Source organism: Natrix helvetica (assembly GCF_964273705.1).
Source record: "Natrix helvetica genome assembly, chromosome: Z".
NCBI classification, from domain to species: Eukaryota; Metazoa; Chordata; class Lepidosauria; order Squamata; family Natricidae; genus Natrix; species Natrix helvetica.
The window spans coordinates 102491710-102515191 of record NC_138554.1 but is presented as its reverse complement, the minus strand read 5'-3'; the positions used below and the strand labels follow the sequence as shown (position 1 = coordinate 102515191).

Sequence of the window (23482 nt, the reverse complement as noted above, 5' to 3'; positions counted from 1 at the left end):
CAATGCTCTTGCTTAACAACCAAAATGTTGGCTCAGAAACTCAGGCATTTGAAGCACGCAACCCTTGAACCCCTAACCCTTTAGAAAAAAAAACAGGGGTGTTCAAACTTGACAGCTTTAAGACTTGTGGACTTCAACTCCCAGAATTCTTCCTCCAGTCATGTTGGCTCAGGAACTCTGGCATTGAAGTGTGCAAGTCTTAAAGCTGTCAAGTTACAAGACCCTTGCACCTCTCACCCTTTAGAAAAAAAACCCAGGGGTATTCAAACTTGACAGCTTTAAGACTTGTGGACTTCAACTCCCAGAATTCCTCCTCATGCTCTTCATCTTGATAATGTGTGGACAGGCGGGGGGAGGGAACCTTTTCTAAACGGCACTGTAGATTTGTGGAACCTCTTCTATAGAAGAGGTTAGAACTGGCAGAAACCCACCCCTGCAGCAGTGATGCTGGGATAGGAGCCTATGCAGTAACTAACCTGGAAAGATGACAGAACTCCATAAAACTGGGTGATTTTTGACCCAACCTGCAGAAAAATGAAAGAAATCCTGGATCTTTGCAATTTGGGGTACAGATGCTAGATTTGGATTCTGGAGCAATCACTACAAGAAATATGGAAGATTTTTCTAACTTAGAACATTGCGCAGCCTCTGAAAACTGCACAAGCATACCCATTCTCATTTGATTTTCAAGGACTACAGAAGCTACACAAAAATGACTTCCAGAGAATTCAGAAGTCACTTAAAACCCCAACCCATTCTCAGATGCTTTTTCAGCCACCAAAAATCACATGAGAATAGCATACAAGCATATTTTCAAGAATATAGTTGGGTATTGGTGGATGCTGAAGTGTCATCCAAAACGTTGTGATGTGCCATATTTAGCAAGCATTTTATAAGTTCGTCATTATTGTTCATAATCCTAGTTTCTCTAGTTGGCATCTTGAAAGTCTTACCATTGAGTTGAGGTTCAAAGTTTATATCATCCTTCTTTTGCATATTTCTACCATCAGTATTTGTACTTTTCTTTGTATTTGTTCTTTTTATGACTATGTAATTGGTGCGTATCTCAGTTGACTATGGGAGAGGTTATAGTGCTACCATGTTTCCCCGAAAATAAGACAGGTCTTATTTTCTTTTGACCCCCCCCCCTAAATAAACCCCTGGCCTTATTTTGGGGGAAGCCTTATTATTTTTGAGGTGCAGGAGACAGCGAGCATGATCACATCATGGCTGCTGCTGTTGTTGCAATATAATAAATCCAAATAAACCTAAACCTAAACCTATTTGGGGGGAGGCTTATTTTTGGGAGAGGACTTATTTTAACGCATGTGCTCAAAAGCCCAATTGGGATTATTGTGCAGGGAGATCTTATTTTGGGGGAAACAGGGCATTAGTATTATTAATATTATCTAATAGCAGATTGTTATGTTTATTTATAATGCATAATATTGATAACAAACTTTCATCTGCTAAGAGATGCAAATGTGGTAAAACCACAAGAATATACTATTTGAGCTGTAGTTAAATAAAGAAGGTCTGAACATTTTCTGAACACTTGCCTTAAATTTGGTTGAGAATTACAACTCTCCCTTGTGTCTCACTTGGATTTGTAGATCATTGTAAAAATTGTTTGGATGATTAAAAAAATAATCCCATTCCTATGTTTCATTTTATTTCACATCTTTTATGAACAAATTAGGAAATATACCATAAATTGGAAAAAATGTACATTTTTTTTACAGCAAAACATTGTTTGACCTCATAGTATCCTTAAAAATTCCCAAAACTTTTCAAAACACAGACAGTGGTGCGGGGAGTAGCATTCTCATAATTCATTCATTACACTCTGCATAGGAAAGACAACATTTTCATGTCCAAATTCTTTTCCTGTTAGCATGCAATCCAATATTTAAACCCTCTTATTTTTTTTTTATAGTGAGGAGATTTTTTTCAAATCAAAAAGTAATTCCTAAAAAAAATTTGAGTAAAATCTGAAAAGTAAGTTTCATATATTATCACAGCCATTAAAAATTACTCAGGGAAAAAAAATCAAATGTGATAATACTTATCTTCCAAATATCTTCCAAATAGTAATGTGCAATTATATAACTTCAGTTAATGGGAATCAAAGCAAATCTCTGAAAGAAAATGTGACTGTGCTGTTGTTGTTTTGAAGTTGTGAAATTATTGCAAGTTAGAGCCATAATGTTTTAGGACCTTGTCTCTAAGTTGTTGGCTTCTGAGTTTTCTTGAAGAAAATCCTAAACATAGTTGTTCTTTAAACATTGTAAATATTTCAGTATGCTCTTCCATTATAAATTAGATGTGGTCCTCCATTACACATGTTATCTGTCACTTCCTGTGAGAATTGAAACGGGTAGTCAAAGTCAGTTATACTGCAGTAACCTAGCCCAGATTTAAACAGCACACCTTTGTAGCTAACATCTGGCCCATATAAGCACTACTTTCAAGGATCATTTTCCACACAAAAGAATGAATCTATATAAGTAAACGATGTACAATGTGATAAATTGTGTTATGGGGGAACGCTTTGGCCTTATTCAACTGCAAAGACTCAGATTGCTTATAGTGGCCAACGTTGAGCTAGCTATAGTGTACATATCTAGAATATGATGTAACATAACAAAAACACGAGAGATTAGTGAAAGCCATGCTACAGCCAGAAAATTATAAAGTATGCAGAGCACAATCTCTTTCACAAATTGACAGGCATTCTAGCACATATACAAAATATTAAAATGAAGATATCCTTGATTGCCTGCAAGAGACATTGAAGTAAAATAGGCTTATTGATCTTGACTTATTCATTGATTGAGGCATTTATGGTTTGTTTTTTTAATTCTTGGGTTACCTCTCACTTCAGCTTTTATTTATATTTCATCTTCTTTTCAAAGTGGGCCCAGCTACACCTAGATCTTGAATCTTTCCTGGCAGGATTCCTTTCCTGGCTGTGTTACACTTGTCCCCAGCTGTTATTCATACATCAACTAATATTCCTAACTAGCACCACATGTAGGAAAATGTTTTTTTTCCTGTAAGAAGCATCATCTGAAATGGTTGCCATAAACTATTTTTCCTGTATGTTTATCCCATCTCCACTTTTATCTCAACCTAAGGAAATGGACCAAATGTTCATTGACAAAAGAGATGATGTTAAGAATATTTTCCAATGCCCATACCTTGGACTCAGCTGGGATTTCCAGATAAGGTTCCAGGTAATGTTGATTGAGGTGAGGGTGTGGTGATGAAGACACCTGTCTGCTGTGAAACAGAGTTAGATGCATAAATTCACCTTCTTTAGTTTTGAAACAATGGATGGAGATAATGCAAGTCAGCCTCATAAAATGAGTTCAGGACTCACCTAAGTCTCTGCCCCAATATATAAAATAATGATGCTTGTTTACTTGAAGAGCGTTAGCTGTACAATGTAGTCCAAGCTAAGAAACCAATGCCATTTAGGTTGGTCTAGGACTATTTTATTATAACAACTAGGGCAACAAAACTTGCAAGTTTGAATTTGCATGCCCCTTCCTCTTTATTTTTGTGTGAACTAGGAAGAGGCTATTTGAGACATTTTCTCAAATTTCTGGGCATGAGCCCCTTTTATTGCTCCTTGGCAGTGGCTCTTCCTCCTGTTCTTCAGGCTGTTCCCTCTTTCATTTTATGATTTTCATACAAAATAGATATATTTTCTAAAAAAAATATCTACCTCTGTATGTATATATATACAAATAAATATGCAATTGTGTGTATGCAAATAAATAAATAAGCTGGTTTACCTTGGGCCAGTCAAACAACAGGGACAGAGTTATATAGCCTAAGTGTAAAATAGAATAATTGAAGAAGTATAATAATTATGTAAGCAGAGAACATATTTCATAGTGGTAGTGCAATGTGTAAGAAGCTAAAACAACAGGTTGATTAGAAAAGTAATATATGTAGAAAGAGAAGATATACAATATATATGTGTGTTTGCATATGTGTAAACAAGCTATTTGTATATTCAATACATAGATTTTAATAAAGTGTTTTGTATAATATGAATGAAGATTTCTGTGAATAATCATTAAGTTAAGAATTTTCTTTAAAACCACATGTGTTTCTGTTAAAAGCAACATTTTTAATTCATGATAATTCGCTAGAATTCAGCATACCTTGGAGGTAATTCTGGTGTTGGGGGTATCACTGGGCAGCTGGGCAGGTCGATTATTTCAATACCCCTTAATCTCTAATACAAAATAAATTACAAATAAAGCACAATCATTTGCATATGTTTTGGTGCCTATAGTATTAGGCAAAGTTGGACTTCCTGTTCAACACAATACTTTTCAGCTTCCAAACTAACATCCTACTCTTTCCACAGTAGGGCAAGGATGGGCAGCACACAATCTGTAGACAGCCTCAGACATCCTTCAGATATGTTTTCTGAGATTCAGCAGCAAAATGTAGGCATTTAGTAAGCTAAATGTTTCAGTCGCTTACATATACAAGTTTCCAATAAAAACATGAAAAAATAGGTATCTGAAATACCTGCTAACTTAAGAGTTGAGGATTTGTCTCCCCTCCCCCCCAAAAAATAGCTCTGTATCCTTAGCTGTACTAAAGGTAGATTGCCCAATCCTGCCCAAGAGCTAATCAGGAGACATAATAGTTTGCTCTCCCATCAGCAATCTAAAGTGGTACAATCCAATGACATGTTCATTGTATGTAGCTGCAGATTGTGTTGCTTGTCCTCCTACACATGATCTTAATCTTTGGTAAGCCCCAGCTCTACTGACTATAAAATATATTTTCATGCAGGAAGTGGAACAGATATACAGTTACGCAGCCATTAGCTTATTTAGGCCAAGGAGCTCTATATTTAGTGCAAAGCATTATAGTTACACAATGGAGCTGTGTAGTTAGTGGATGCATTTTATTGAAATGAGAATACTGGAAAATCTGGAATATATAAGTGTAACTTTTTACATTGTAATATAGTTGATATTACATAGATGTGCATTATTTTCAAGTGACTTACAAATCGATCAGAGAATTTTCATGTAAGGTTGACTGTGTATATTAGATATTTTTTAAAAAAAAGCATAACAAATTAAAAAAAACATGTGAACTTACTTTTTCAGCCATTTCATGAGAGTGATGTAATGAATGTTCTCTTTCTGAAAACATTCTTCTTTGTTCATAGCTGGCTAGTCGGCAAGTTAGCCATGAAGAAAGGGTACAACCACCAATTCCAATGCATGCTAGAGACATGGAGGTAAGGTGCAGTGGATAGAGGGCTGAGGATTTCTTTATTAGAGCTCGAAGAAACTGGAAGTTTAATATTCCTCCAATTAACCCACAGATACAGCAAGCAGAGAAAAGTATCATCTGATAGGAAACAAAAATTCACATTACTGTGAGATGATAAGATGGAGAAAGCAACTGAGTTATATATTAATTTGAACTCAATTGCCACATCAAAAAAAAATCAATCAAACATGTTGATAAAAATACATTTGAACAATAAGAGTAGTAGCTACAAACCTTTCAATGACTACTCTACATCTATTTATTATATTTCTTTTGTTTCAGCTAACAGAATTGAGTGTCGCTGTTTTAATGCTAACTTACAAAATATGGACTGATTAAAACATGTCCTTTCCATTATGGCATTGTTTCCCATTCCCATTCAATGTTTTACTGGTAGATAATAATTGTTGTTTGGAAACTTCATAGCAAGAAATATATATATATATATATATATATATATATATATATATATATATATATATATATATATATATATATATATATATATATATATATATATATATATATATATATATATATATATATATATATATATATATATATATATATATATATATATATATATATTTATTTATATATATTTGTGTTGTATTTGTACTGATAAATAAATAAAGGGAGACTAGTATAGATCTATTTCGAGCTAATTAGCTCTCATCAGCTAGCCATACCCTTATTGGGATTTGAACCTGGGCTGATGAGAGCTAATTAGCTCGAAATAGATCTATACTAGTCTCCCTTTATTTATTTATCAGTACAAATACAACACAAATATAAAAAGGCAACATTAAAAATAAAAAATCTGGTTTTCTGCCTGCATGGTCTTCTGTGATGAGCCGAAGGACAGAAAGAGGGAGTAGTGACCTTCCTCCCATATTTAGGCATACCAGGGGTTGTAACACAAATACATACATACATACATACGTACGTGCGTGCGTGCGTGCGTGTGTGTGTGTGTGTACATCTTTGGTTGTTCGGGTTTTCTCCCGCGTAGAATTGGAAGTATCTTCACGACGTTTCGATGAAGTCTCATTCATCATCTTCAGGCTGGTGCTTCCGGCTTGGTGCTGCTCCACCAAGCCGGAAGCACCAGCCTGAAGATGATGAATGAGACTTCATCGAAACGTCGTGAAGATACTTCCAATTCTACACAGGAGAAAACCCGAACAACCAAAGATGTACATACAAACACCCGCGAAAACCTCAGAAAACACACACATATATGTATGTATGTATGTATGTATGTGTATATGTATACGTATATATGTATATATACATGTATGTATATATATATGTATGTATGTTTGTGTGTGTGTGTGTGTGTGTGTGTGTATATATGTGTATATATATATATATATATATATATATATATATATATATATATATATATATATATATATATATATATATATATATATATATATATATATACACACACACACACACACATATATGTATGTGTGTTGTATTTGTGCTGATAAATGAATAAAGGGAAACTAGTATAGATCTATTTCAAGCTATTTAGCTCTCATCAGCTAGCCATACCCTTACTGGGATTCGAACCAGGGCTGTATTACATATTAGGCAGTTGTATTAGCCACTAAGCCACAGGCTCTCCTCCTTATCAGAGTGGATATATATACATTTTTTACATGCTATAATGGTGAAATAATAATTTTTGTGGTCAAACATATCCTATGCAAGGAACTGTGCTGTTCAGTATCAATAAGTCTCAGGCAAATAATATACTGGACTAGCTAACCAACATCAATTTGGAATACAACACCAAAGCACCCAACACCAAGTACATTTGGTAGATTTTCTATTCTGAACTACCTGAAAAAGAAGAAGATATGCAAAGTGAAAGTAGGGGACATATATAAATATATTTTTTAATCTGGCTCCTCTATCAGTTCCAATGTCTTGGGTTTTTTCAGTGATTGCTTACATTTTATTAGCAGCATTGGCTGGCCATATGGAACTTTAATGATTAAAGACGGATTAATCAGAGAAGCTGAATAAATCTACCACTATTAGATGCTTGCTAAAATCTCTTACTTAGGCCTGTTTCATTAACAATCCTTTTGAAAGATCTGCTGTTTTATGAGCCAGCAGTGGAATACCTGCAGAATGATGAACAAGGGTAAAGGAGGATACAAATCATCGTTTGAACATCTCCCTAAATCAACATCAATATTGAATTATTGCATTTCTTTTTCATGTGTTTATGTTCTATTTCAACTACTATCTAGTTGTCATGAGTATATAATATATAGGTAGTCCACACTTAATGACCAATTCTTTAGCGACCACTTGAAGTTATGATGGGCCTCCACAGAGCTATTTACAACCTGTTTTAGAATTCTAATGTTATTTCAGTCATCTGATTGCATTTTGACCCCTTGGCAATTGACTCACATTTATGGCTATTTGCAGCATCCCACAGTCATATGACTGTGATTTTTTTATGCTTTCATAAAAAAAACCCACCCATTGGGGAAAACAGCCTCATTTAACGATTATCATGTTCATTTAATGACTACCACATTTGCTTAATGGCCACTACAAAAAAAGCACCCATAAAATCAGCGGTAATCACATAAAATCAGATGAACCATTTAACGATAATTTAAAATAAATTAACTTAACTTTAACTTAAAATAAACCCATGCTCAATTTCTGTTGTAATTAGAGGACTACCTATAAGCAGTTTTACTTACTTGGGAAATTCCACAGCCTCAATAAGTCTGTCTTTGCCCTTAAGAAATTTATAAGTTTATCTCATAGTTCAGAAACACCGAATATTCAGTCCAGTATTTGCTATCAAGCTAAAACTGGAACAAAGTCAAGAACAGTATAGACTAAGTACTTTATTTTATATAATGGCTTTAATTATTATGTCCATTTCATTAGATTTTTTTTAACTTAGATATATATTCTTATATATCTCTCTAACTTATATTTAACTTTTTGAGTCTGAAATAAAAAAATATAAAGTCATGATATGCAAAGCTTACATTTCACTTATGAATACTTACAAAAAGTTCAGTAAAACACTTACAATAAGTCCTGACTTTTTTTTGGCACAGAATATTCCGCATACTCCACAAAGCAAAAACTGCAAGGAGAAAGGCATACATTATATTTTTATGGTCTAGGACAGTGGTTCCCAAACTTTTTCAGTCCACTGCCCCCTTGGTACTACAAACTGATCCTCAGTGCCCCCCCCCCACCCAGTGGTGGAATTCAATTTTTTTACTACCGGTTCTGTGGGTGTGGCTTGGTGGACATGGCTGGGGGTCATGTGACTGGGCGGTTTGCACGATGGAAGAAAGATAGTAACAGTAAAATTCAAAACTGCAACAATTAATTGCACGTTTATTCAAAATCCAATTTAAAAACCTTTTTAGTTAATGCTAATTCAACAAAATCACTGAACATGATCCAGTGACATCAGGTTTTCAAAGTCTAATAGTCATTTATCAAGAACCTTAGTAACTAGTAACTTAGTAAACTCAGTAAAATTTAGTAACTACTTCACTGTTCAGTAAATTCTTAACGTGATAGATGGGCTTGATGAAGTGATACCACTTTCCCAATGTCTGGTTTTAAGTCACTTAGCAGGAGTCTTAAATCACCATGTTCAGTAATCTGGAGTCGATTTCTTTGCTTGGAGAGAAGTTGGATGACCACACTGAAGCCATGTTCCACCAAATATGATGTTGTAAATGCAACAAGGAGCTTCTTAACCACTGTCCAAAGTGCAGGATAGCAATCAGAAATTTCTTTCTGCAACCAAAACTCTTGATATGATTTCTTAAACTTTGGCTCCAGCTCAATGTCATTTTGCAGCTCTATGAGTTGTTCCTCCACTACCCCATCTTCCTCAGTATCTGAAAATGGATTTATCACCCAATCTGGAATTTCCATCAAAAGAAGATTCTGATATCACTCAGACATCTAAGTCTTAGAATGTCAGAGAAACAACTTTAGCTGGATAGTCACATCCCTGCAATAACATCATTGTAATTTTAAGTTTTATTAATTTCCACAATATCAACACTAGCTTTGCTACTAACACCTTCCAAACCATCTTTAAGATTTGGTGGTCTAAATATCAAAAACGGTTGACTCACGTCACATATCTAAGCAAAACTGAAATACAATCTATTTTTCCTTTTTTTAAAAAAAAAATCTTAATTTTAAGATTTGTATTACTGTTTTCATCAGTCCCCATCCAAAAATGGCAAGAAACTCTGGTGTCATTTTTTAAAGCAACCATGGACAGATAATTGCTCATACTTGCCTTAATATTATTGGCCAAGTTTCTTATTGGCTATGCTAACCAAGAGGTGCTCTGGTCATTGTTAACCCTGCTGCAAAATTTATGTGTGCACATATCCACACAATACAAAGGCATACAATATAATCTTATCTCCTTCAGATTGCCAATTATTTTGCACGACACAAGCATTCTGCCTTTAAATGCTTACCTGGTTTCAATGGCTAAACTTCTGCTCGCCGAACCAACTATTCAAAACCAGTAATTCCGCAAGGAGAAGATGGGAATGGGGATATTTCGAAAACTAAACACATATCCTAAAAGAAAATCCACTTGTGACCAGAATTGAGTAGAGCTTTTATAAACTTAAAATAAATGAGCTGGAAAGGACCTTGGAGGTCTTCTGGTCCAGCTGCCTGCTCAAGCAGAAGAACCTATACTAGAGGTCTTCAAACTTGGCAACTTTAAGACTTGTGGACTTCAACTCCCAGAATTCTTCAGACAGCTATGGACTTCAACTCCCAGCTATGCTGGCTGGAGAATTGTGGGAGTTGAAGTCCACAAGTCTTACAGTCGCCAAGTTTGGGGACTCCTGACCTATACTATAGTAATATATACATATAGTATACTATACCTATATCAAAGAAAGCTCCCGTGAGTTTAATAACATCCGTATTTCCAAGGCTAGAAACGGAAGATTGCAATGCAAGCTCCCTCCTGCTGGTAATCCAAACCTCCCTAACCAAAATCCACACCACCAAAAACAAACGACCGTACTTCCATTCATCACCCCTCTCCCCAGTTACTTTTACCCAGCAGCGTCTCCATGCAAAGGAAAAGGATGGCATGAAATATGTGACCATTTTTTAAACCAGTGGCAAAGAGCTCTCTTGCAAGCTCAACTAGAATTCGATTGGTGGGGTTTTCTTCCCCCCTAACAACACCGTGCACAATCTCCCCACCGACCGTTTAAAAAAATAACCTTTTCACAAGCCAAGCCAGTCGGTTAAGACGCCGGCACTGTTGGGGGACAGGTGATTGAAGCGGTGCGCGCCCCTCTCCTGGGAGGAAGGCAGTGATTGGAGGGGAGGGTGGTGACGTTGCTTAAAGGGAAACCCGCAGCTATTTCCAGGTTTGTTTGGGTAATTTTGTCCTTCTGCCCACACCAATGGGCTTTAAACAGTCCATCTTCTGCTCGGCAAGTTTCTCCTTTCCATCTGAGAATTAGCTAAGGGGAAGCTACCAACCTAGGGGTGACGCCCTCTGCAGCCAACATAATACATGATCTTTTTTTCCTTGCACTCATAGCTCTCCCCTGCTGCCCCCTTGCCTCTTAGCGCCACCCCTGCCACCCTCCTTGCCTCTTAGTGCCCCCCTAAGTCATCCCACCGACCCCTAGAAGCGGTACCACCCACTTTGGGAACCACTGATCTAGGACAATAGTTGAACCCTTGCTGTATTTTAACAAAATACCTTTATCAACCAAGTGATGTGTAAATTATAATTTCTGTCTGTTGAGATTCAATTTAGCCAAACCTCTGTATATTTAGTAGCATCATTTCTAATGTTATTTTCAAGTTCAAATACTGCATGCTTCTAAACAAGATCTCTCTTAACTATATACTACAGCATGTATAGTAGGTATATTATCCAGAATTTGTTTTTTTTATTCTGTAAAATAATTAGCAACCATTCTTTGATTGTTATAAAACACAAATGTAATGCACTCTATTTCTCTTATGAATTCAAACTTGGCCAAGTAGTAAGAATGTTCATGATAATATGCAACAAAGGAAAGCAAAACTAGAAGGTAGGAGTGTCTGCAGGCTATAATCAACAGTCAAGAGATGCAAGCAAAGCTCCAAGCAAAATGTGATTAATAGTTATACGTTCCTAAAAAAAATCTTCATACAGTAGAGGGATTTCTAAAATTGTTCAACATGGCTGAGGAATCTCTTTAAATCTTGTTTAACCTTTTTTTTTAAAAAAAAGGTACACCCCAAAATTATTATGCTAAAGTATGTAGTAGGTTAAAGCATATTTTTGAGAATATTACTTAAATATTGGCACATGTCAAGTAAAGGAGCATAGACTTCATTTCAAGCTTGGACTTCTTTGCGAGGCCATGAATATATTTTAAAATATCCATTTTTATTCCTGATTTTCCAAGAATATAGTTTGTTGTGTTTCATTCATGTTGTGTTTGTTTCAAATTTCATTCATCCCATCTCTCTTTGATGGGATGAATTTATCTATTTAATTTTACATATTTCAGCAACGTATATGGTTGCTAGTCAGGGTCAACACATTCACAGCAATGCATCAAGCAACACTATAATTTATTAATTCAAATGATTTACCAATGAAATAAATGGGTATAGTGGAACACATTATTTATTCTGGATTATTGATAAATGATTGAATAGTACTCTCAATCATGTGATCTGTTATAGTCTCCTAAATATGATAATTGTTATTCTTATATGGCCCTGGCTCTTTTTCCCTATGTGTGAAAGTCTCTCTCTCTGTGTGTGTGTGTGTGTGTGTGTGTGTGTGTGTGTGTATGTATGTATGTATGTATGTATATACATAATTTCTATAACTGAAAAATGTCTAAATAAAAATACTATTGTCATGGCTTTTGCTTCCAAATGTTAAATACTACAGCTCTTTTCTCTTTGGTGAATTTAAGAAATTTATGCATAATTAATTATTAGATAAAACCAGTAGGATGTACACAACATTTTATGTAATATTTTATATAGATTCTGGAAATATTATAAGCTTAAAAATACTCATTTTTATGTTGAAACCCTGTTTCTTTTGAAATAGAGCAACTTAAATTTAAAGCACTTCCAGATTGATTTTCAAAAAATTCAAACAAAAAACCCACGTCTATTTTGAGCTTGAATACTGTGATCTCCAACAATTTCAAATTTGAAACTTTCAACAGATATAATTTCAGTTTATTATTTTAAAGCAAATGCTGAAGAAGTGTTTTGCTCAAAATGTTTTTCTAAGAATTTTAATTCAGGGTTGATCAACAGTAGGTCCAATAATTTACCTTCTTTGTTCTTTGAAGTCAGACTAATCCTGAAATTAATTAATTATTAATTGCATTTATATCCTGCAATAATCAAATATTTTGGCCAGTTATTTAACCACAGGAAAAGACCATAATTTACTAGCAGTAATGCTCAACTTCATTCATACAATGTCTCTGTCTGTCTGTCTTTCTCTCTCTCCCTCCCCCCCTCTCTCTGTGTGTCTCTCTTTCACCTACCCACTCATACACACAGATCAGTTCTTGATAGAAAAATAACTAATGCCAACACAATATACAAGATATATAAAGTATATAAATGGGGGAAGGATCCATTTACTTCTTCAAACTTTAATATTGTGCCATTTCTATGAGATATGCAAAAAAGAGTGATAATAATATAGCATGGATTCCTCATTTCATTTGGTACATGTAGTTGTACACAATGAAATATTACTTCCTCTATTCCATGACATGGAATCTAAGATCATGAAGGTCTGCCTGACCTTCCCCATGAATTTTCCCATCGGTACAACTTAAAGGCATAGCCATTGGATGAGGCTTTTCTGACAATGTATTCACCTGATCTTTGATACATTCATACAGTCAGCTACATGTTACCTACTTGAAAGAATCTAGGCAGATGATGATTGATGATGAAATAATTAAAATTTTACTTGCAGTGTATGCAATTTGCCCCATCAAATATTGCAGAAGAGAGTTTCACTCTCTAAAGTTGAAATTCTAGTTTTGGGGAGAAGTGTTACAAAGTGAGGAGACTCCTACCAAGAAGGAACTGCTCTGCTCCATCCAACAACTTCTGGATAGTGAGTGAACACAGTGATACACAGGCATGCATACTCATAGACAGAAACATTGCTGAAATTTATTGAGTGTATATATTGAGCCTTTAAATCAGTATTGACTGCTGGTAATTTCCAGAATATGTCCCTGTAATTTTCTTGACTAGGAAGATTCTACATGGTAAAGTTTGCTCCACAAATAAAAGCATTCATACTTTTATGTAACTATTAGCTCCTTGAATTGTGCCCCAACCCCTAACAGCAATCAGTGTAGTCCTGTGATATTGCTGTTAGTCTCCTAAAGCAGCATCTAGTCGCAGGGAATTCCACAATACACTCTGCTAAACCAGCATGTAATTCTTTGATACAGTTGTTAGTCTGCTAAACCAGAAAGTAGCCACATTCTTTGCCATTTATAACTTCCAAGTTATCTTCAAAGCCATGCCATGTCCTCCCTACAATAGTCCTCTTTGTGTCATTTCCTGGTCTCCCAACTTTCATTCCTAAAATTCTTCCTAGTAGACTTAAATGATTACTGACGGGGGGGGGGGGGAGGGGGGGGAATGGCATGGCATCCAACAATTTAAAGAAAACAATACATAAAATGGAACAATTGTTTTAATCATGAGATTTATAGTTTAAAAATGGAGGTTTAAAGTTTAAGATGAAGACTTAAGACTGAGAATCTCCATAGACATTTAAGATGGAGATTGCAGGCTAAATGCACTAATCATTAAAGTGTGACAATCAGGTGTCCAGGTATCCATGTAATTCTGAATTTCAAAAGAAATACTAAATCTTTATATGAGAATCAATGTAAAAATAGAAATGCAAGATCTCTTCTAAATATATTTATAGAGTCACAGACTTTGAGGAAATCATCTGGCCCCTAGGTGCCATCCATTTCTCAGTGCATGAATTAAAGAACTTCCAATATGCAGCAAGTTAATTTATATTTTGAGTACCGTCAGTGAAAAAGAAGAGATCCCAGAACATTTGTTCTTTTTCTAAACTGTGGAAGCTAATGCTTTTCAACATTCAATCAGAAATTACATTTATGTGAGTTAAGTACATTATAACATGTCCTGTACTCTGGGGTGCCAGAGGACAGATCTCAATGTTCTCCTTTCAAATATTTGCTTATATCCTACCTATGATCTTCTCTCGTGTAAGCAAACCTGGTCTTTTGGTCTTTCATTGCAAAATCTCATTACTAGTCCATGATCATCTTCTTTCCCCTCTCTTAATCTAAATCCTTCTTAAAGGATAGGATCCAGAAATAAACACAATATTCATGCATCAGCTGATCAGCATAATGGAACTTCGCCTCCCATGATTTCAAAACTTTATTCTGTTGATGCAGTTTAAAATTGCATTTGTATTTGGCAGCCACATCAAATGCTGACTCATACTCAGTTTGTAGTCAGCCACTATCCCAGTATCTTTTCCTTAAATATTCTTAAGAAGCTAGAAATCCCACATCCTGTACCAGAGGTCAGCCTTGATTAAGTAAAATAAAATAGCATAAATAAAACAGCTTCCAAATCCTACAAAGTAATTACAATTAAATTCTAATTTAATAGAATTAGAAAATTGTTCTATAGAGCCTAGGCATTTTTGTGTGGAAAATTAAATACCAGAAAAATAAACATATTTATAACCAGGATTATGTTGTAAATTCATTTCTAGTTGGCTGTTGCAATACAGGCTTGTTTAGCAAAAGTTTTTTTTTAATTAATCTTTGTTTCAGGGTGGGTATGCTGTCTTCTTAAGAGTGAATGTCTCAGTATTACACATACTCTGATGATTGGTTATTCTGTTTCTATGGAGAACTAACTCTTTGTTTGGTTTCAAAAATTTAGACGTATTTGTATTCCACTCGAGAGACCAATTATAGATCACATTGTATGGCTACAACAAGCAAATAAGGTATTTAGAAGCAAAGAGCAAAGACGATTGCATTCCAAAATACCACAGAGTTCCATATTTTGATATTTATGTGTGAGAGCAGGGTTTGATAATGCTTTCCATACAGTTTTGATTAATGGAATGATTGATCTTAATTGCTTTATGATTGAATTCATTTTTCTATAAACCATTGGAATCATCTCAAAGTTTGGCATTATAAAATTAGTAGTTTAAGTGATTTCTAAGATAATAAACCTTCTTCTATTTTTCTTTTCTTTTTTGATATATTAATAATCAGAAGATTTTCAAAAGCTAAGGAAATGCTATATTTAGATGATTTATGCAAAGCATCTCCTTGAATCTTCTCTACAAAATATTGTGTCTGGAAAACTACTGTGAATTGTTAGGCCTCATCTGGAAACACCAATCACTTTATTCAGCATTTCCAGCTATTTCTGTGCAACACGTGTATAGAAACCTCTTTTTGCTACTAAAATTGCTGCATGCCAGAACTCCTATAGACAGATCATGTCATCTCCATATCCTAATGTGATTCAAAATGCTTTGAGGAAACATGAGAATTTACAGTATCCTGCATATCTTACAATTGAATACAATTCAATTTCAAAATAAATGTAAACAAGTACTCTAAGATATTATATTGGTAATGTTTATATTTTGAGATATTAGGTTGGTCTTTCTCACAATGTCCATAAATTTATCTGAATTTGATATTTTAGTGCAATATGCATATTTATTCAGAAATAATTTTAATGGAATTTTATTCAGTCTTCAGACAGCAAAAATTATATTCTGATACATCTAATTAAAATTATTTGAAAATTACATAATGAAATGCAAATACCAAATTCTTCATTTAGGAAAATGAAATCAATGTACAGGTACAGAATGGTGTTAACCTGGCCTCTAATAATATTTGAAGAAAACATCCCAGAGAAGGAGTTGATATAAATTTAGTATGAATCAGCAGTGTGTCAAGGCTGCCAAAATGCAAATTGAAGTGTAGGCTGTATCAACAGAAGAGTTTCCAAACCACAGGAAATCATTATTTCACTATATTCTGCTCTGCTAAAACTCCTAAATGGTGTTTCAAGGACCATATCAAACTGAAGAAAGTTCTAACATAGGCAATAAAGAAGTTCAAATGATCTAATTCATATAAAAGGAAATTGAATGAACCAGCATGTATACTTTGAGAGGACTGAGGGGGGAGTCTTCAAATATCTGAAAAGAAACCATACAGGAAAATAATCTAGACTTGTATCAGTCGAGAGTAGAGGGCATGGATTACTGAATACAGGAAGGCAATTTAAAGTGGGGAGGAGGGCTCTTCATAATAAAGCAATTCTTGAAAGTTTCATTGAAAGACATTCATTTCAATGTGTTTGAATACATTGACCACATTGAATGTGTTTAAACACAGGTTAGCAATTCATTGATTGGGGATGCTTTAACATTGAACAGAGGACTGTACCCAAAAATGTAATGCCCCTTTTCAGTTTTATGATTCTTTACATATGTAGTCCAGGAAATATTTATATTCATGGACATTGGCTCCTATTTGATAGTACAGAATATATTTTGACATAATACTGATGAATATCATGTGGTTCAAGTATCACAATATATATACACATTTAAATAAATGTGATTGAATTTACTGATAACAAAACCTCTAGTTCTTTCGCTTTTAGAATAAAGATTTCTAAGTTGTCCAGTTATATCCCTATTGTCAGAAATTGTTCTGTCTACCAGTTTGAATATTGATAGAGGCTAATAGAATGTGTTAACCACCTTTGTTAAGACTTTGTTAATTGTATGCTATTAGTTTTTGTGCGTAATTAAACAGTTTCATTAATTTCTATTTATGAATATTCATTATTTGAAAAAATAGTTCTTAGAACCGAGATATCAAGTTAAATTAATGGTTTTGAAACATCAGTATAACACTGAATATTGGAATACCATCATGCTATATGATTGCTTTTGTCTATCTGTTGTTGTTATTGCTAAGAATCATTTTTATAATGGTAAATAAGGCCCATGCTTGGTGTGCTGTGGTCATAGCGACTGAAGAAGGATGATGCTAAAAAAATATATCCTTTTTCTGTTTTACTTTATATGTCTTTGCCTTTGGAAAACATGTCTGATTTTTTTAAAAAATTCACATTGTTTTTAACTATCACATTTAGTGGTAGATTTTGATTTCATGTTAATAATTCTAAAGTGGGCTTAAACATTTATAGGCTGTGATGATTTATTACATTGTTATTTGGTATTTTATAATTATCTTCTGGGGCATTGGATTATATCACGTGGAGTTTGCTAAAGCAATTTGTAAGATAGTTAAGAAGATGCAGATAAATAAGAAAACATGTTATATGATAGTTTCAGAGGATCGTTGTAGTTTGTAAGGATGTAGATGGAATAGAGATATGGATTATTTCCATCTATGTAAAATGGGATATTCAGAGTTAAGGTTTCCATAGTAACCTTTCTGCTATCCCCTTAGGTATGAAACTGGGCTTCTATATAGCTATTTGAAAACTGAAGTGGGTCAAAGGTCTTTGCATTTTTATGTTATGTTATTTTTAGAAAATAAGTAGATGCAAATTAGCTTTGCCATAATGCTGATGCCTCAGAAGTTATTCATTTTTGGATTTTTGCTTCATCCTATTTTTGTTACCTGAGTCTATCATAGTTGAAAACATAGCAGTGGCTAATCAAGCCTATTATTTGAATTAAGCTTTGACACCCACCCCCCAAATTAAACTTAGTTGGGATTCTTCAGATTAATGAACTGAATTCCGAGAATATAGACAGTGGATTAAGGGCAGAATTGCCTGTTGTTTGAATCCAGTCATTTCTATTACAAATTAGAGTTTATGTCATAACATATTATATGAAATCACAGTATAAGGATGTGTTACACATGAAATCATACAAATTAAACTATTATTTAAAATGTAATATGACCCTAATTATAAAATCATCAGCTTTATACTAAGGCAGTGTTGGTGAACCTTTTTGGCACAAAGTGCCAAAACGGGGAATATGCGTGTGTGCAGGGGGGGAGAAGCACCGGAAACTGAAAGAGCAACTCCCTGGAGCGCCAGAAACCAGAAGAGTAGTTCCCCGGAATGCATGTATGTGCCAGGAAGCTGAGCTCCTAGTTTCCAGGTCAACTGGTCTTTGGTTTTTGGCATGCATGTGCACGTGAATACCAGCTGGCCAGCGTGCATATCTGCACTGGAAACCAGAAGCTCATCTTCCTGGCAAGCGCATGCATGTCAGGGAGCTGCCCTTCTGGTTTCCAGAGCTCCCATGCACGTGAAAGCCAGCTGGCTGTCATCATGTACACATCAGAACCCAGAAGAGAAACAAGCAACAGCTGGTGTGCCTGGAGAGACAGCTCTGCATGCCACTTCTGGCACGTGTGCCATAGGTTCGCCATCACAGTACTAGAGTAATAAAAAGTCAGACAATTGGTTTGATTCTCACTAGCCATTCATATGAAGGTTTTACATTAACTAGTCTTTAAGAAGCCAGAGATTAGGAGACATTTAGTTATGTAAATAAATTCAGCATCCTTTCTAGTCCCAAGCAACTACTGGAGCTATCTGATGTAATGCTAAGAACACTTTAGTATAATATAGATAGAGGCAATTTCCTAAACTTAAATGACAATTTAGATGATATAATACTGGAGATCCATAAGAACACAAGTTTTGGTTGGTGAAAATGCTAAATTTACAAGCCATCTGGTAGTCACACTATTGTTTTCTTCCCGTTATTAAGGATACAGTATTAATGGAGAAAGATATATACAGGTCATTCACAAAAAAGCCATTTTGCAGTGGAAATGAATATGATGCAACAATTCACATGCTGCTTATGTAGGAAACACACAATTCTCAACACATGGTTATGCACAGAGACAAGTGATCTAGAAAGGAAACAGAGTGAACTATCTTTCTTAAACTATATAGTGGCATAATAGATACAGGGCTAAATCTAAACATCATAAATAGAACAATATTCTTCTTCTTCCTAGCTTATTCCTGCAGGTGCAGAGTCTGCTTTCAAATAGAACAATATTAATAGGACAATATCAACAGGACAATATTAATTTGTGCCAAATTTGTGAAGTTTAAAAAGTAAAAAGAGTGGGATTGGTGTAATCCCAACAGCCATTTTGGTTGCTCTTGCAGGTGGCCTGGATACTTCCAGGTTCAGTTGCACAAAAATATGAGATACAATCTAAAAAGATGAAGACATGAGTCCTAGTTATCAAAATTATCTACAGATACTTTTCCTGCTCCCCAAAATTAATCCAGATGTTACTATTTTCCCTTATCATAAATGTCAGTAATTGTATGGAGATATACAAAAGTGGACATTTAAACAAAACAAAACCACAAACAAGTTTTCAGTTTAAAACAAGAGCGTATATGCACGCATAAGCATTGCTGCATCATTTTTCATTCTATCAAAGAGGTAGACATTTTACAAATAATTTTTCATTTATTTCCAGTTGGTTGCCTTTAAAAAAACAGTTCAGGTTATAAAAATATCATATCTTTTTTTATCTTGTTCTAGCAAATGAAAGCTAAAATTTATAGGAAATATAACTGGAAAGTAAATTCTTCAATCAGCTTATACCTCCTCTTCCGGACAAAAGTTCCACTGATGTTTCAATGAGACTAGTTATTATTGCCATCACTGTAACTTTAAGCAGTACTAAGCACTATGTAGAAAATCAAGCATTTTTAAATCTCACCTTTTTAGTGGTTTTTAATACTTTAGTAATTTAGTACTAAATTAAATTTAAATGATCAGTAATATCTATGGAAATTGAATATTCTTTGCTTACACAGAGACAAAAGCCAACATAATTTATAGATTACTTTACTCCTTACAGAAGGAGTTTAAGACTATCCTTACTTAAGCTTGTGCTGTAAGTGTCCAGCTCATGAAATTGAATACAATGAAACTGAATACAATGTAAACATCAGCATTTTATTTGCTTTTCTTACCAAGAAATCGATCAACAATATAAGATGCCACAATTAAAAATGAATTCACCCAAATGTAAAGTTGCCTGTTGAATTGCTAGTGAAACCTTAAGTAGAAGACTCTGCCTAAGCACAAGCATATAATGCAGTGCTTCAAAACTCTCCGATCTTCCAATTTTTCAAAAAAATATACTTTTCACATAGACATTTATGTATCTTAACTTGAAACTGTCAGATGTTTGGAACACGGTTATTTTATACCACAGCATAGAGTGTGGTTGGAGAGGGCAGAGTTTGACATCCCCAATTTTTTTGGCCCTGAGTATGTGAGCCCCAGTGTTCTGTAGCTTTGAAGGAAGGGGGGCATAGCCTTCCGTTTACTTATACAATACAATACAATACAATACAATAGTAGAGTTGGAACGGACCTTGGAGGTCTTCTAGTCCAACCCCCTGCCTAGGCAGGAAACCCTATACCGTTTCAGACAAATGGCTATCCAACATCATCTTAAAGACTTCCAGTGTTGGGGCATTCACAACTTCTGGAGGCAAGCTGTTCCACTGATTAATTGTTCTAACTGTCAGGAAGTTTCTCCTCAGTTCTAAGTTGCTTCTCTCCTTGATAAGTTTCCACCCATTGCTTCTTGTTCTACCCTCAGGTGCCTTGGAAAATAGTTTGACTCCCTCTTCTTTGTGGCAACCCCTGAGATATTGGAACACTGCTATCATGTCTCCCCTAGTCCTTATTTCTATTAAACTAGACATACCCAGTTCCTGTTCTTCGTATGTTTTAGTCTCCAGTCCCCTAATCATCTTTGTTGCTCTTCTCTGCACTCTTTCTAGAGTCTTGCTCAAATAAAGTTCAGGTTTTGTTCTAAAACGCATTGAAGGAATTAGAGATGCAGCTTCTAAGGTCGAATCATGCAGGTCAAAACTACGCAAAGCATGCAAGAAAAGCGAGGGAGAGGAAAGAAAAGAGAGTTGCACAAAAGAAGGGGGATTCGAGAGCAGACTGCATTCACCACCAAGAGTTAAAAGAGAGTGAAATAGCTAACGTACACAGACCCCGCTCCATACCGGAGAAGAGTCTCCCAGCTGAGTTGAACGCTCAGAACCCGCAAGAACGAAGCTGAAGCTGACTGCCCCCACGGCCACGCTAGAGACTCCCAGCCCTATCTCCAGCATGGATAACACCAGGAGGCTCCCGATGATCTGGCTGCTGGTGCACATCCTCTCTCCGTCATCATTCCTACCAGTTCAGCTACTAAAACCAGACATTCGCCTTCTCTGGGGTGGGGAGACAAGGAATGCTCTCCTCCTCCCTCCTCTCCGCTGAAACTTTTCTCCGCTCTTTAGCAGCCAGGGATATCCACAGTCCACAAGGCCACGGCGCCCCAGGACAGGGCGTGTTTTTCGCCTTCAGTTGGAGATCCAATAGAAAGAGATTCTATGTTTTGCAGTACCGACTTGGGCGCTTGATGCGCGTCGTCTAGATGATGTATGCAGCAGTCTGGATCTGGGCGTATTTCCCACCGCGCAATCTTTTTATTTATTTATTTATTTTCGTCCCGGGAAGAGAGCGGAGATGGGGGAGCGAAGTGGTGCTCGCTGCTTCGCAGATTCAGGGCTAATGACGGCTCCGTGGGGAGCTGTCCGCGGTACTGATCCCTCCTTCCCGAGCTTTCGCAATGAGCGTCCTCTTCAGGTCCTTGCGATTACAGGGGTCTTTCAAGCTCGATCTGTTGAAAGCACGTGTATTCCGCCCCCCCGCGCTGATGTCCTAATAAAGTCACGTTTTTATTATATGGCTAGTCAGATACACATGTTACAAGAATGAATGAATGCATAAATAAATAAATAATATCCCTGAGCACTGGCAGAGGCAGATTAAATTCAGCACCAGTTCTCTTTAGCACACAGAAAAGAGAGATAGGAGAGATGTCAACCTTGTCTGATCACCTCCTGCTTCATTCTCATTGGAATGACCTCGCAAAGAGTTGACTGTAGGGAGGGGAGACCGAAATAGAAAGTCCAGGCCCTAGAAGGGCTAGGCACTACTCTGACGGAGTCAAAGATTTACACAGCAATCCCCTCACAGGCACAAAAAAGTGTGAAGCAACACTAGCTCCAACATGTGCATCTGTGTTACTGTGACATCTATAACATTCAAACTGAAAATCCTATCCAGACACATTGTTTCTCCTCACCCCCACCATTTTCCTTGATGTCAGCAAAGATCTACTGACTTCTTTAAAAATATTGCAAACAATTTGCAGAGTTATATAACATTTTTTCATAATATTAGCTTCCATATTAAGAAACAAGTGTTAGTATCAATGTTAAAATGTTGGAAATATTGGAAAATGTTATGGCTGCAGTTGTGCCCTTCATCTACATTGTATACAAGACGTGGAAATATTTAAGAAATATTAAAATTCACTCATTCTTACATGTGCTAGGTGTGCTAAATTACTGAATTGACATCCAGCAAGTTACATGTCAGTTCATCAACCTTTAGAGCTTTTTTTTTGGGGGGGGAGGTTTTTTTTATAGAGAATGTTAAACATCTTTAAAATATAAATGTGTTCCAATGAAATCAAGAATGATAATTTGATGATGTGACTTTTCCCATTTCTCATATGCTTGGCAATATTATGAATCCATATTTTATTATTTTATTTTGTTTGTGTGGTAGGTTTTCTTAAACTATATAGTGGCATAATTTCAGCGAGGTCTCACTCGCCATCTTCAGGCTGGGTTAGCCCAAAGCCCAGCCTGAAGATGATGAGTGAGACCTTGCTGAAACGTTGCCAAGACAATCTCAATCTTACATGGGAAAAGACCCGAATACAACAAGACCAGCCCAGGCAGAAAACAATTTTTTGTGTTGCATTTGTGCTGATAAATAAATAAAGGAAGACTAGTATAGATCTATTTCAAGCTATTTAGCTGGCATCAGCTAGCCATGTCCTTACTGGGATTCGAACCTGAGGTGTTTTTACATTAGCTTGGGTGGAGCTGAAAGGTAAAAGGGAAGCAGTATGCTCTCTCCCATATTTGGGCATACCAGGTGCTTTGA

At 35.7% G+C, this 23482-nt stretch overlaps 1 protein-coding gene across 6 annotated transcripts; it reads right to left on the bottom strand.

The window, feature by feature from the left end:
* Nucleotides 1-1661: 1661 nt before the first annotated feature.
* Nucleotides 1662-21900, bottom strand: TMEM196 (transmembrane protein 196). 6 transcript variants are annotated; one of them, XR_014173540.1, is made up of 7 exons: nt 21463-21900; nt 8393-8449; nt 5137-5391; nt 4176-4249; nt 3801-3838; nt 3201-3279; nt 2305-2359 (listed from the first exon to the last, which is right to left on the bottom strand). XR_014173540.1 is itself a non-coding variant. In XM_081932233.1 (6 exons), the coding sequence occupies exons 1-6, from the start codon at nt 21631-21633 to the stop codon at nt 2297-2299; spliced, it is 702 nt and encodes a 233-aa protein (XP_081788359.1). In that variant the 5' UTR covers nt 21634-21900; the 3' UTR covers nt 1662-2296. The 6 variants fall into 6 exon arrangements, 4 of the variants coding, with proteins under 4 accessions (XP_081788359.1, XP_081788360.1, XP_081788362.1 ...); XR_014173541.1 differs by having other exon boundaries at nt 2332-2359; nt 3201-3282; XM_081932233.1 differs by lacking the exon at nt 3801-3838 and having other exon boundaries at nt 1662-2359; nt 3201-3282.
* Nucleotides 21901-23482: the final 1582 nt, after the last annotated feature.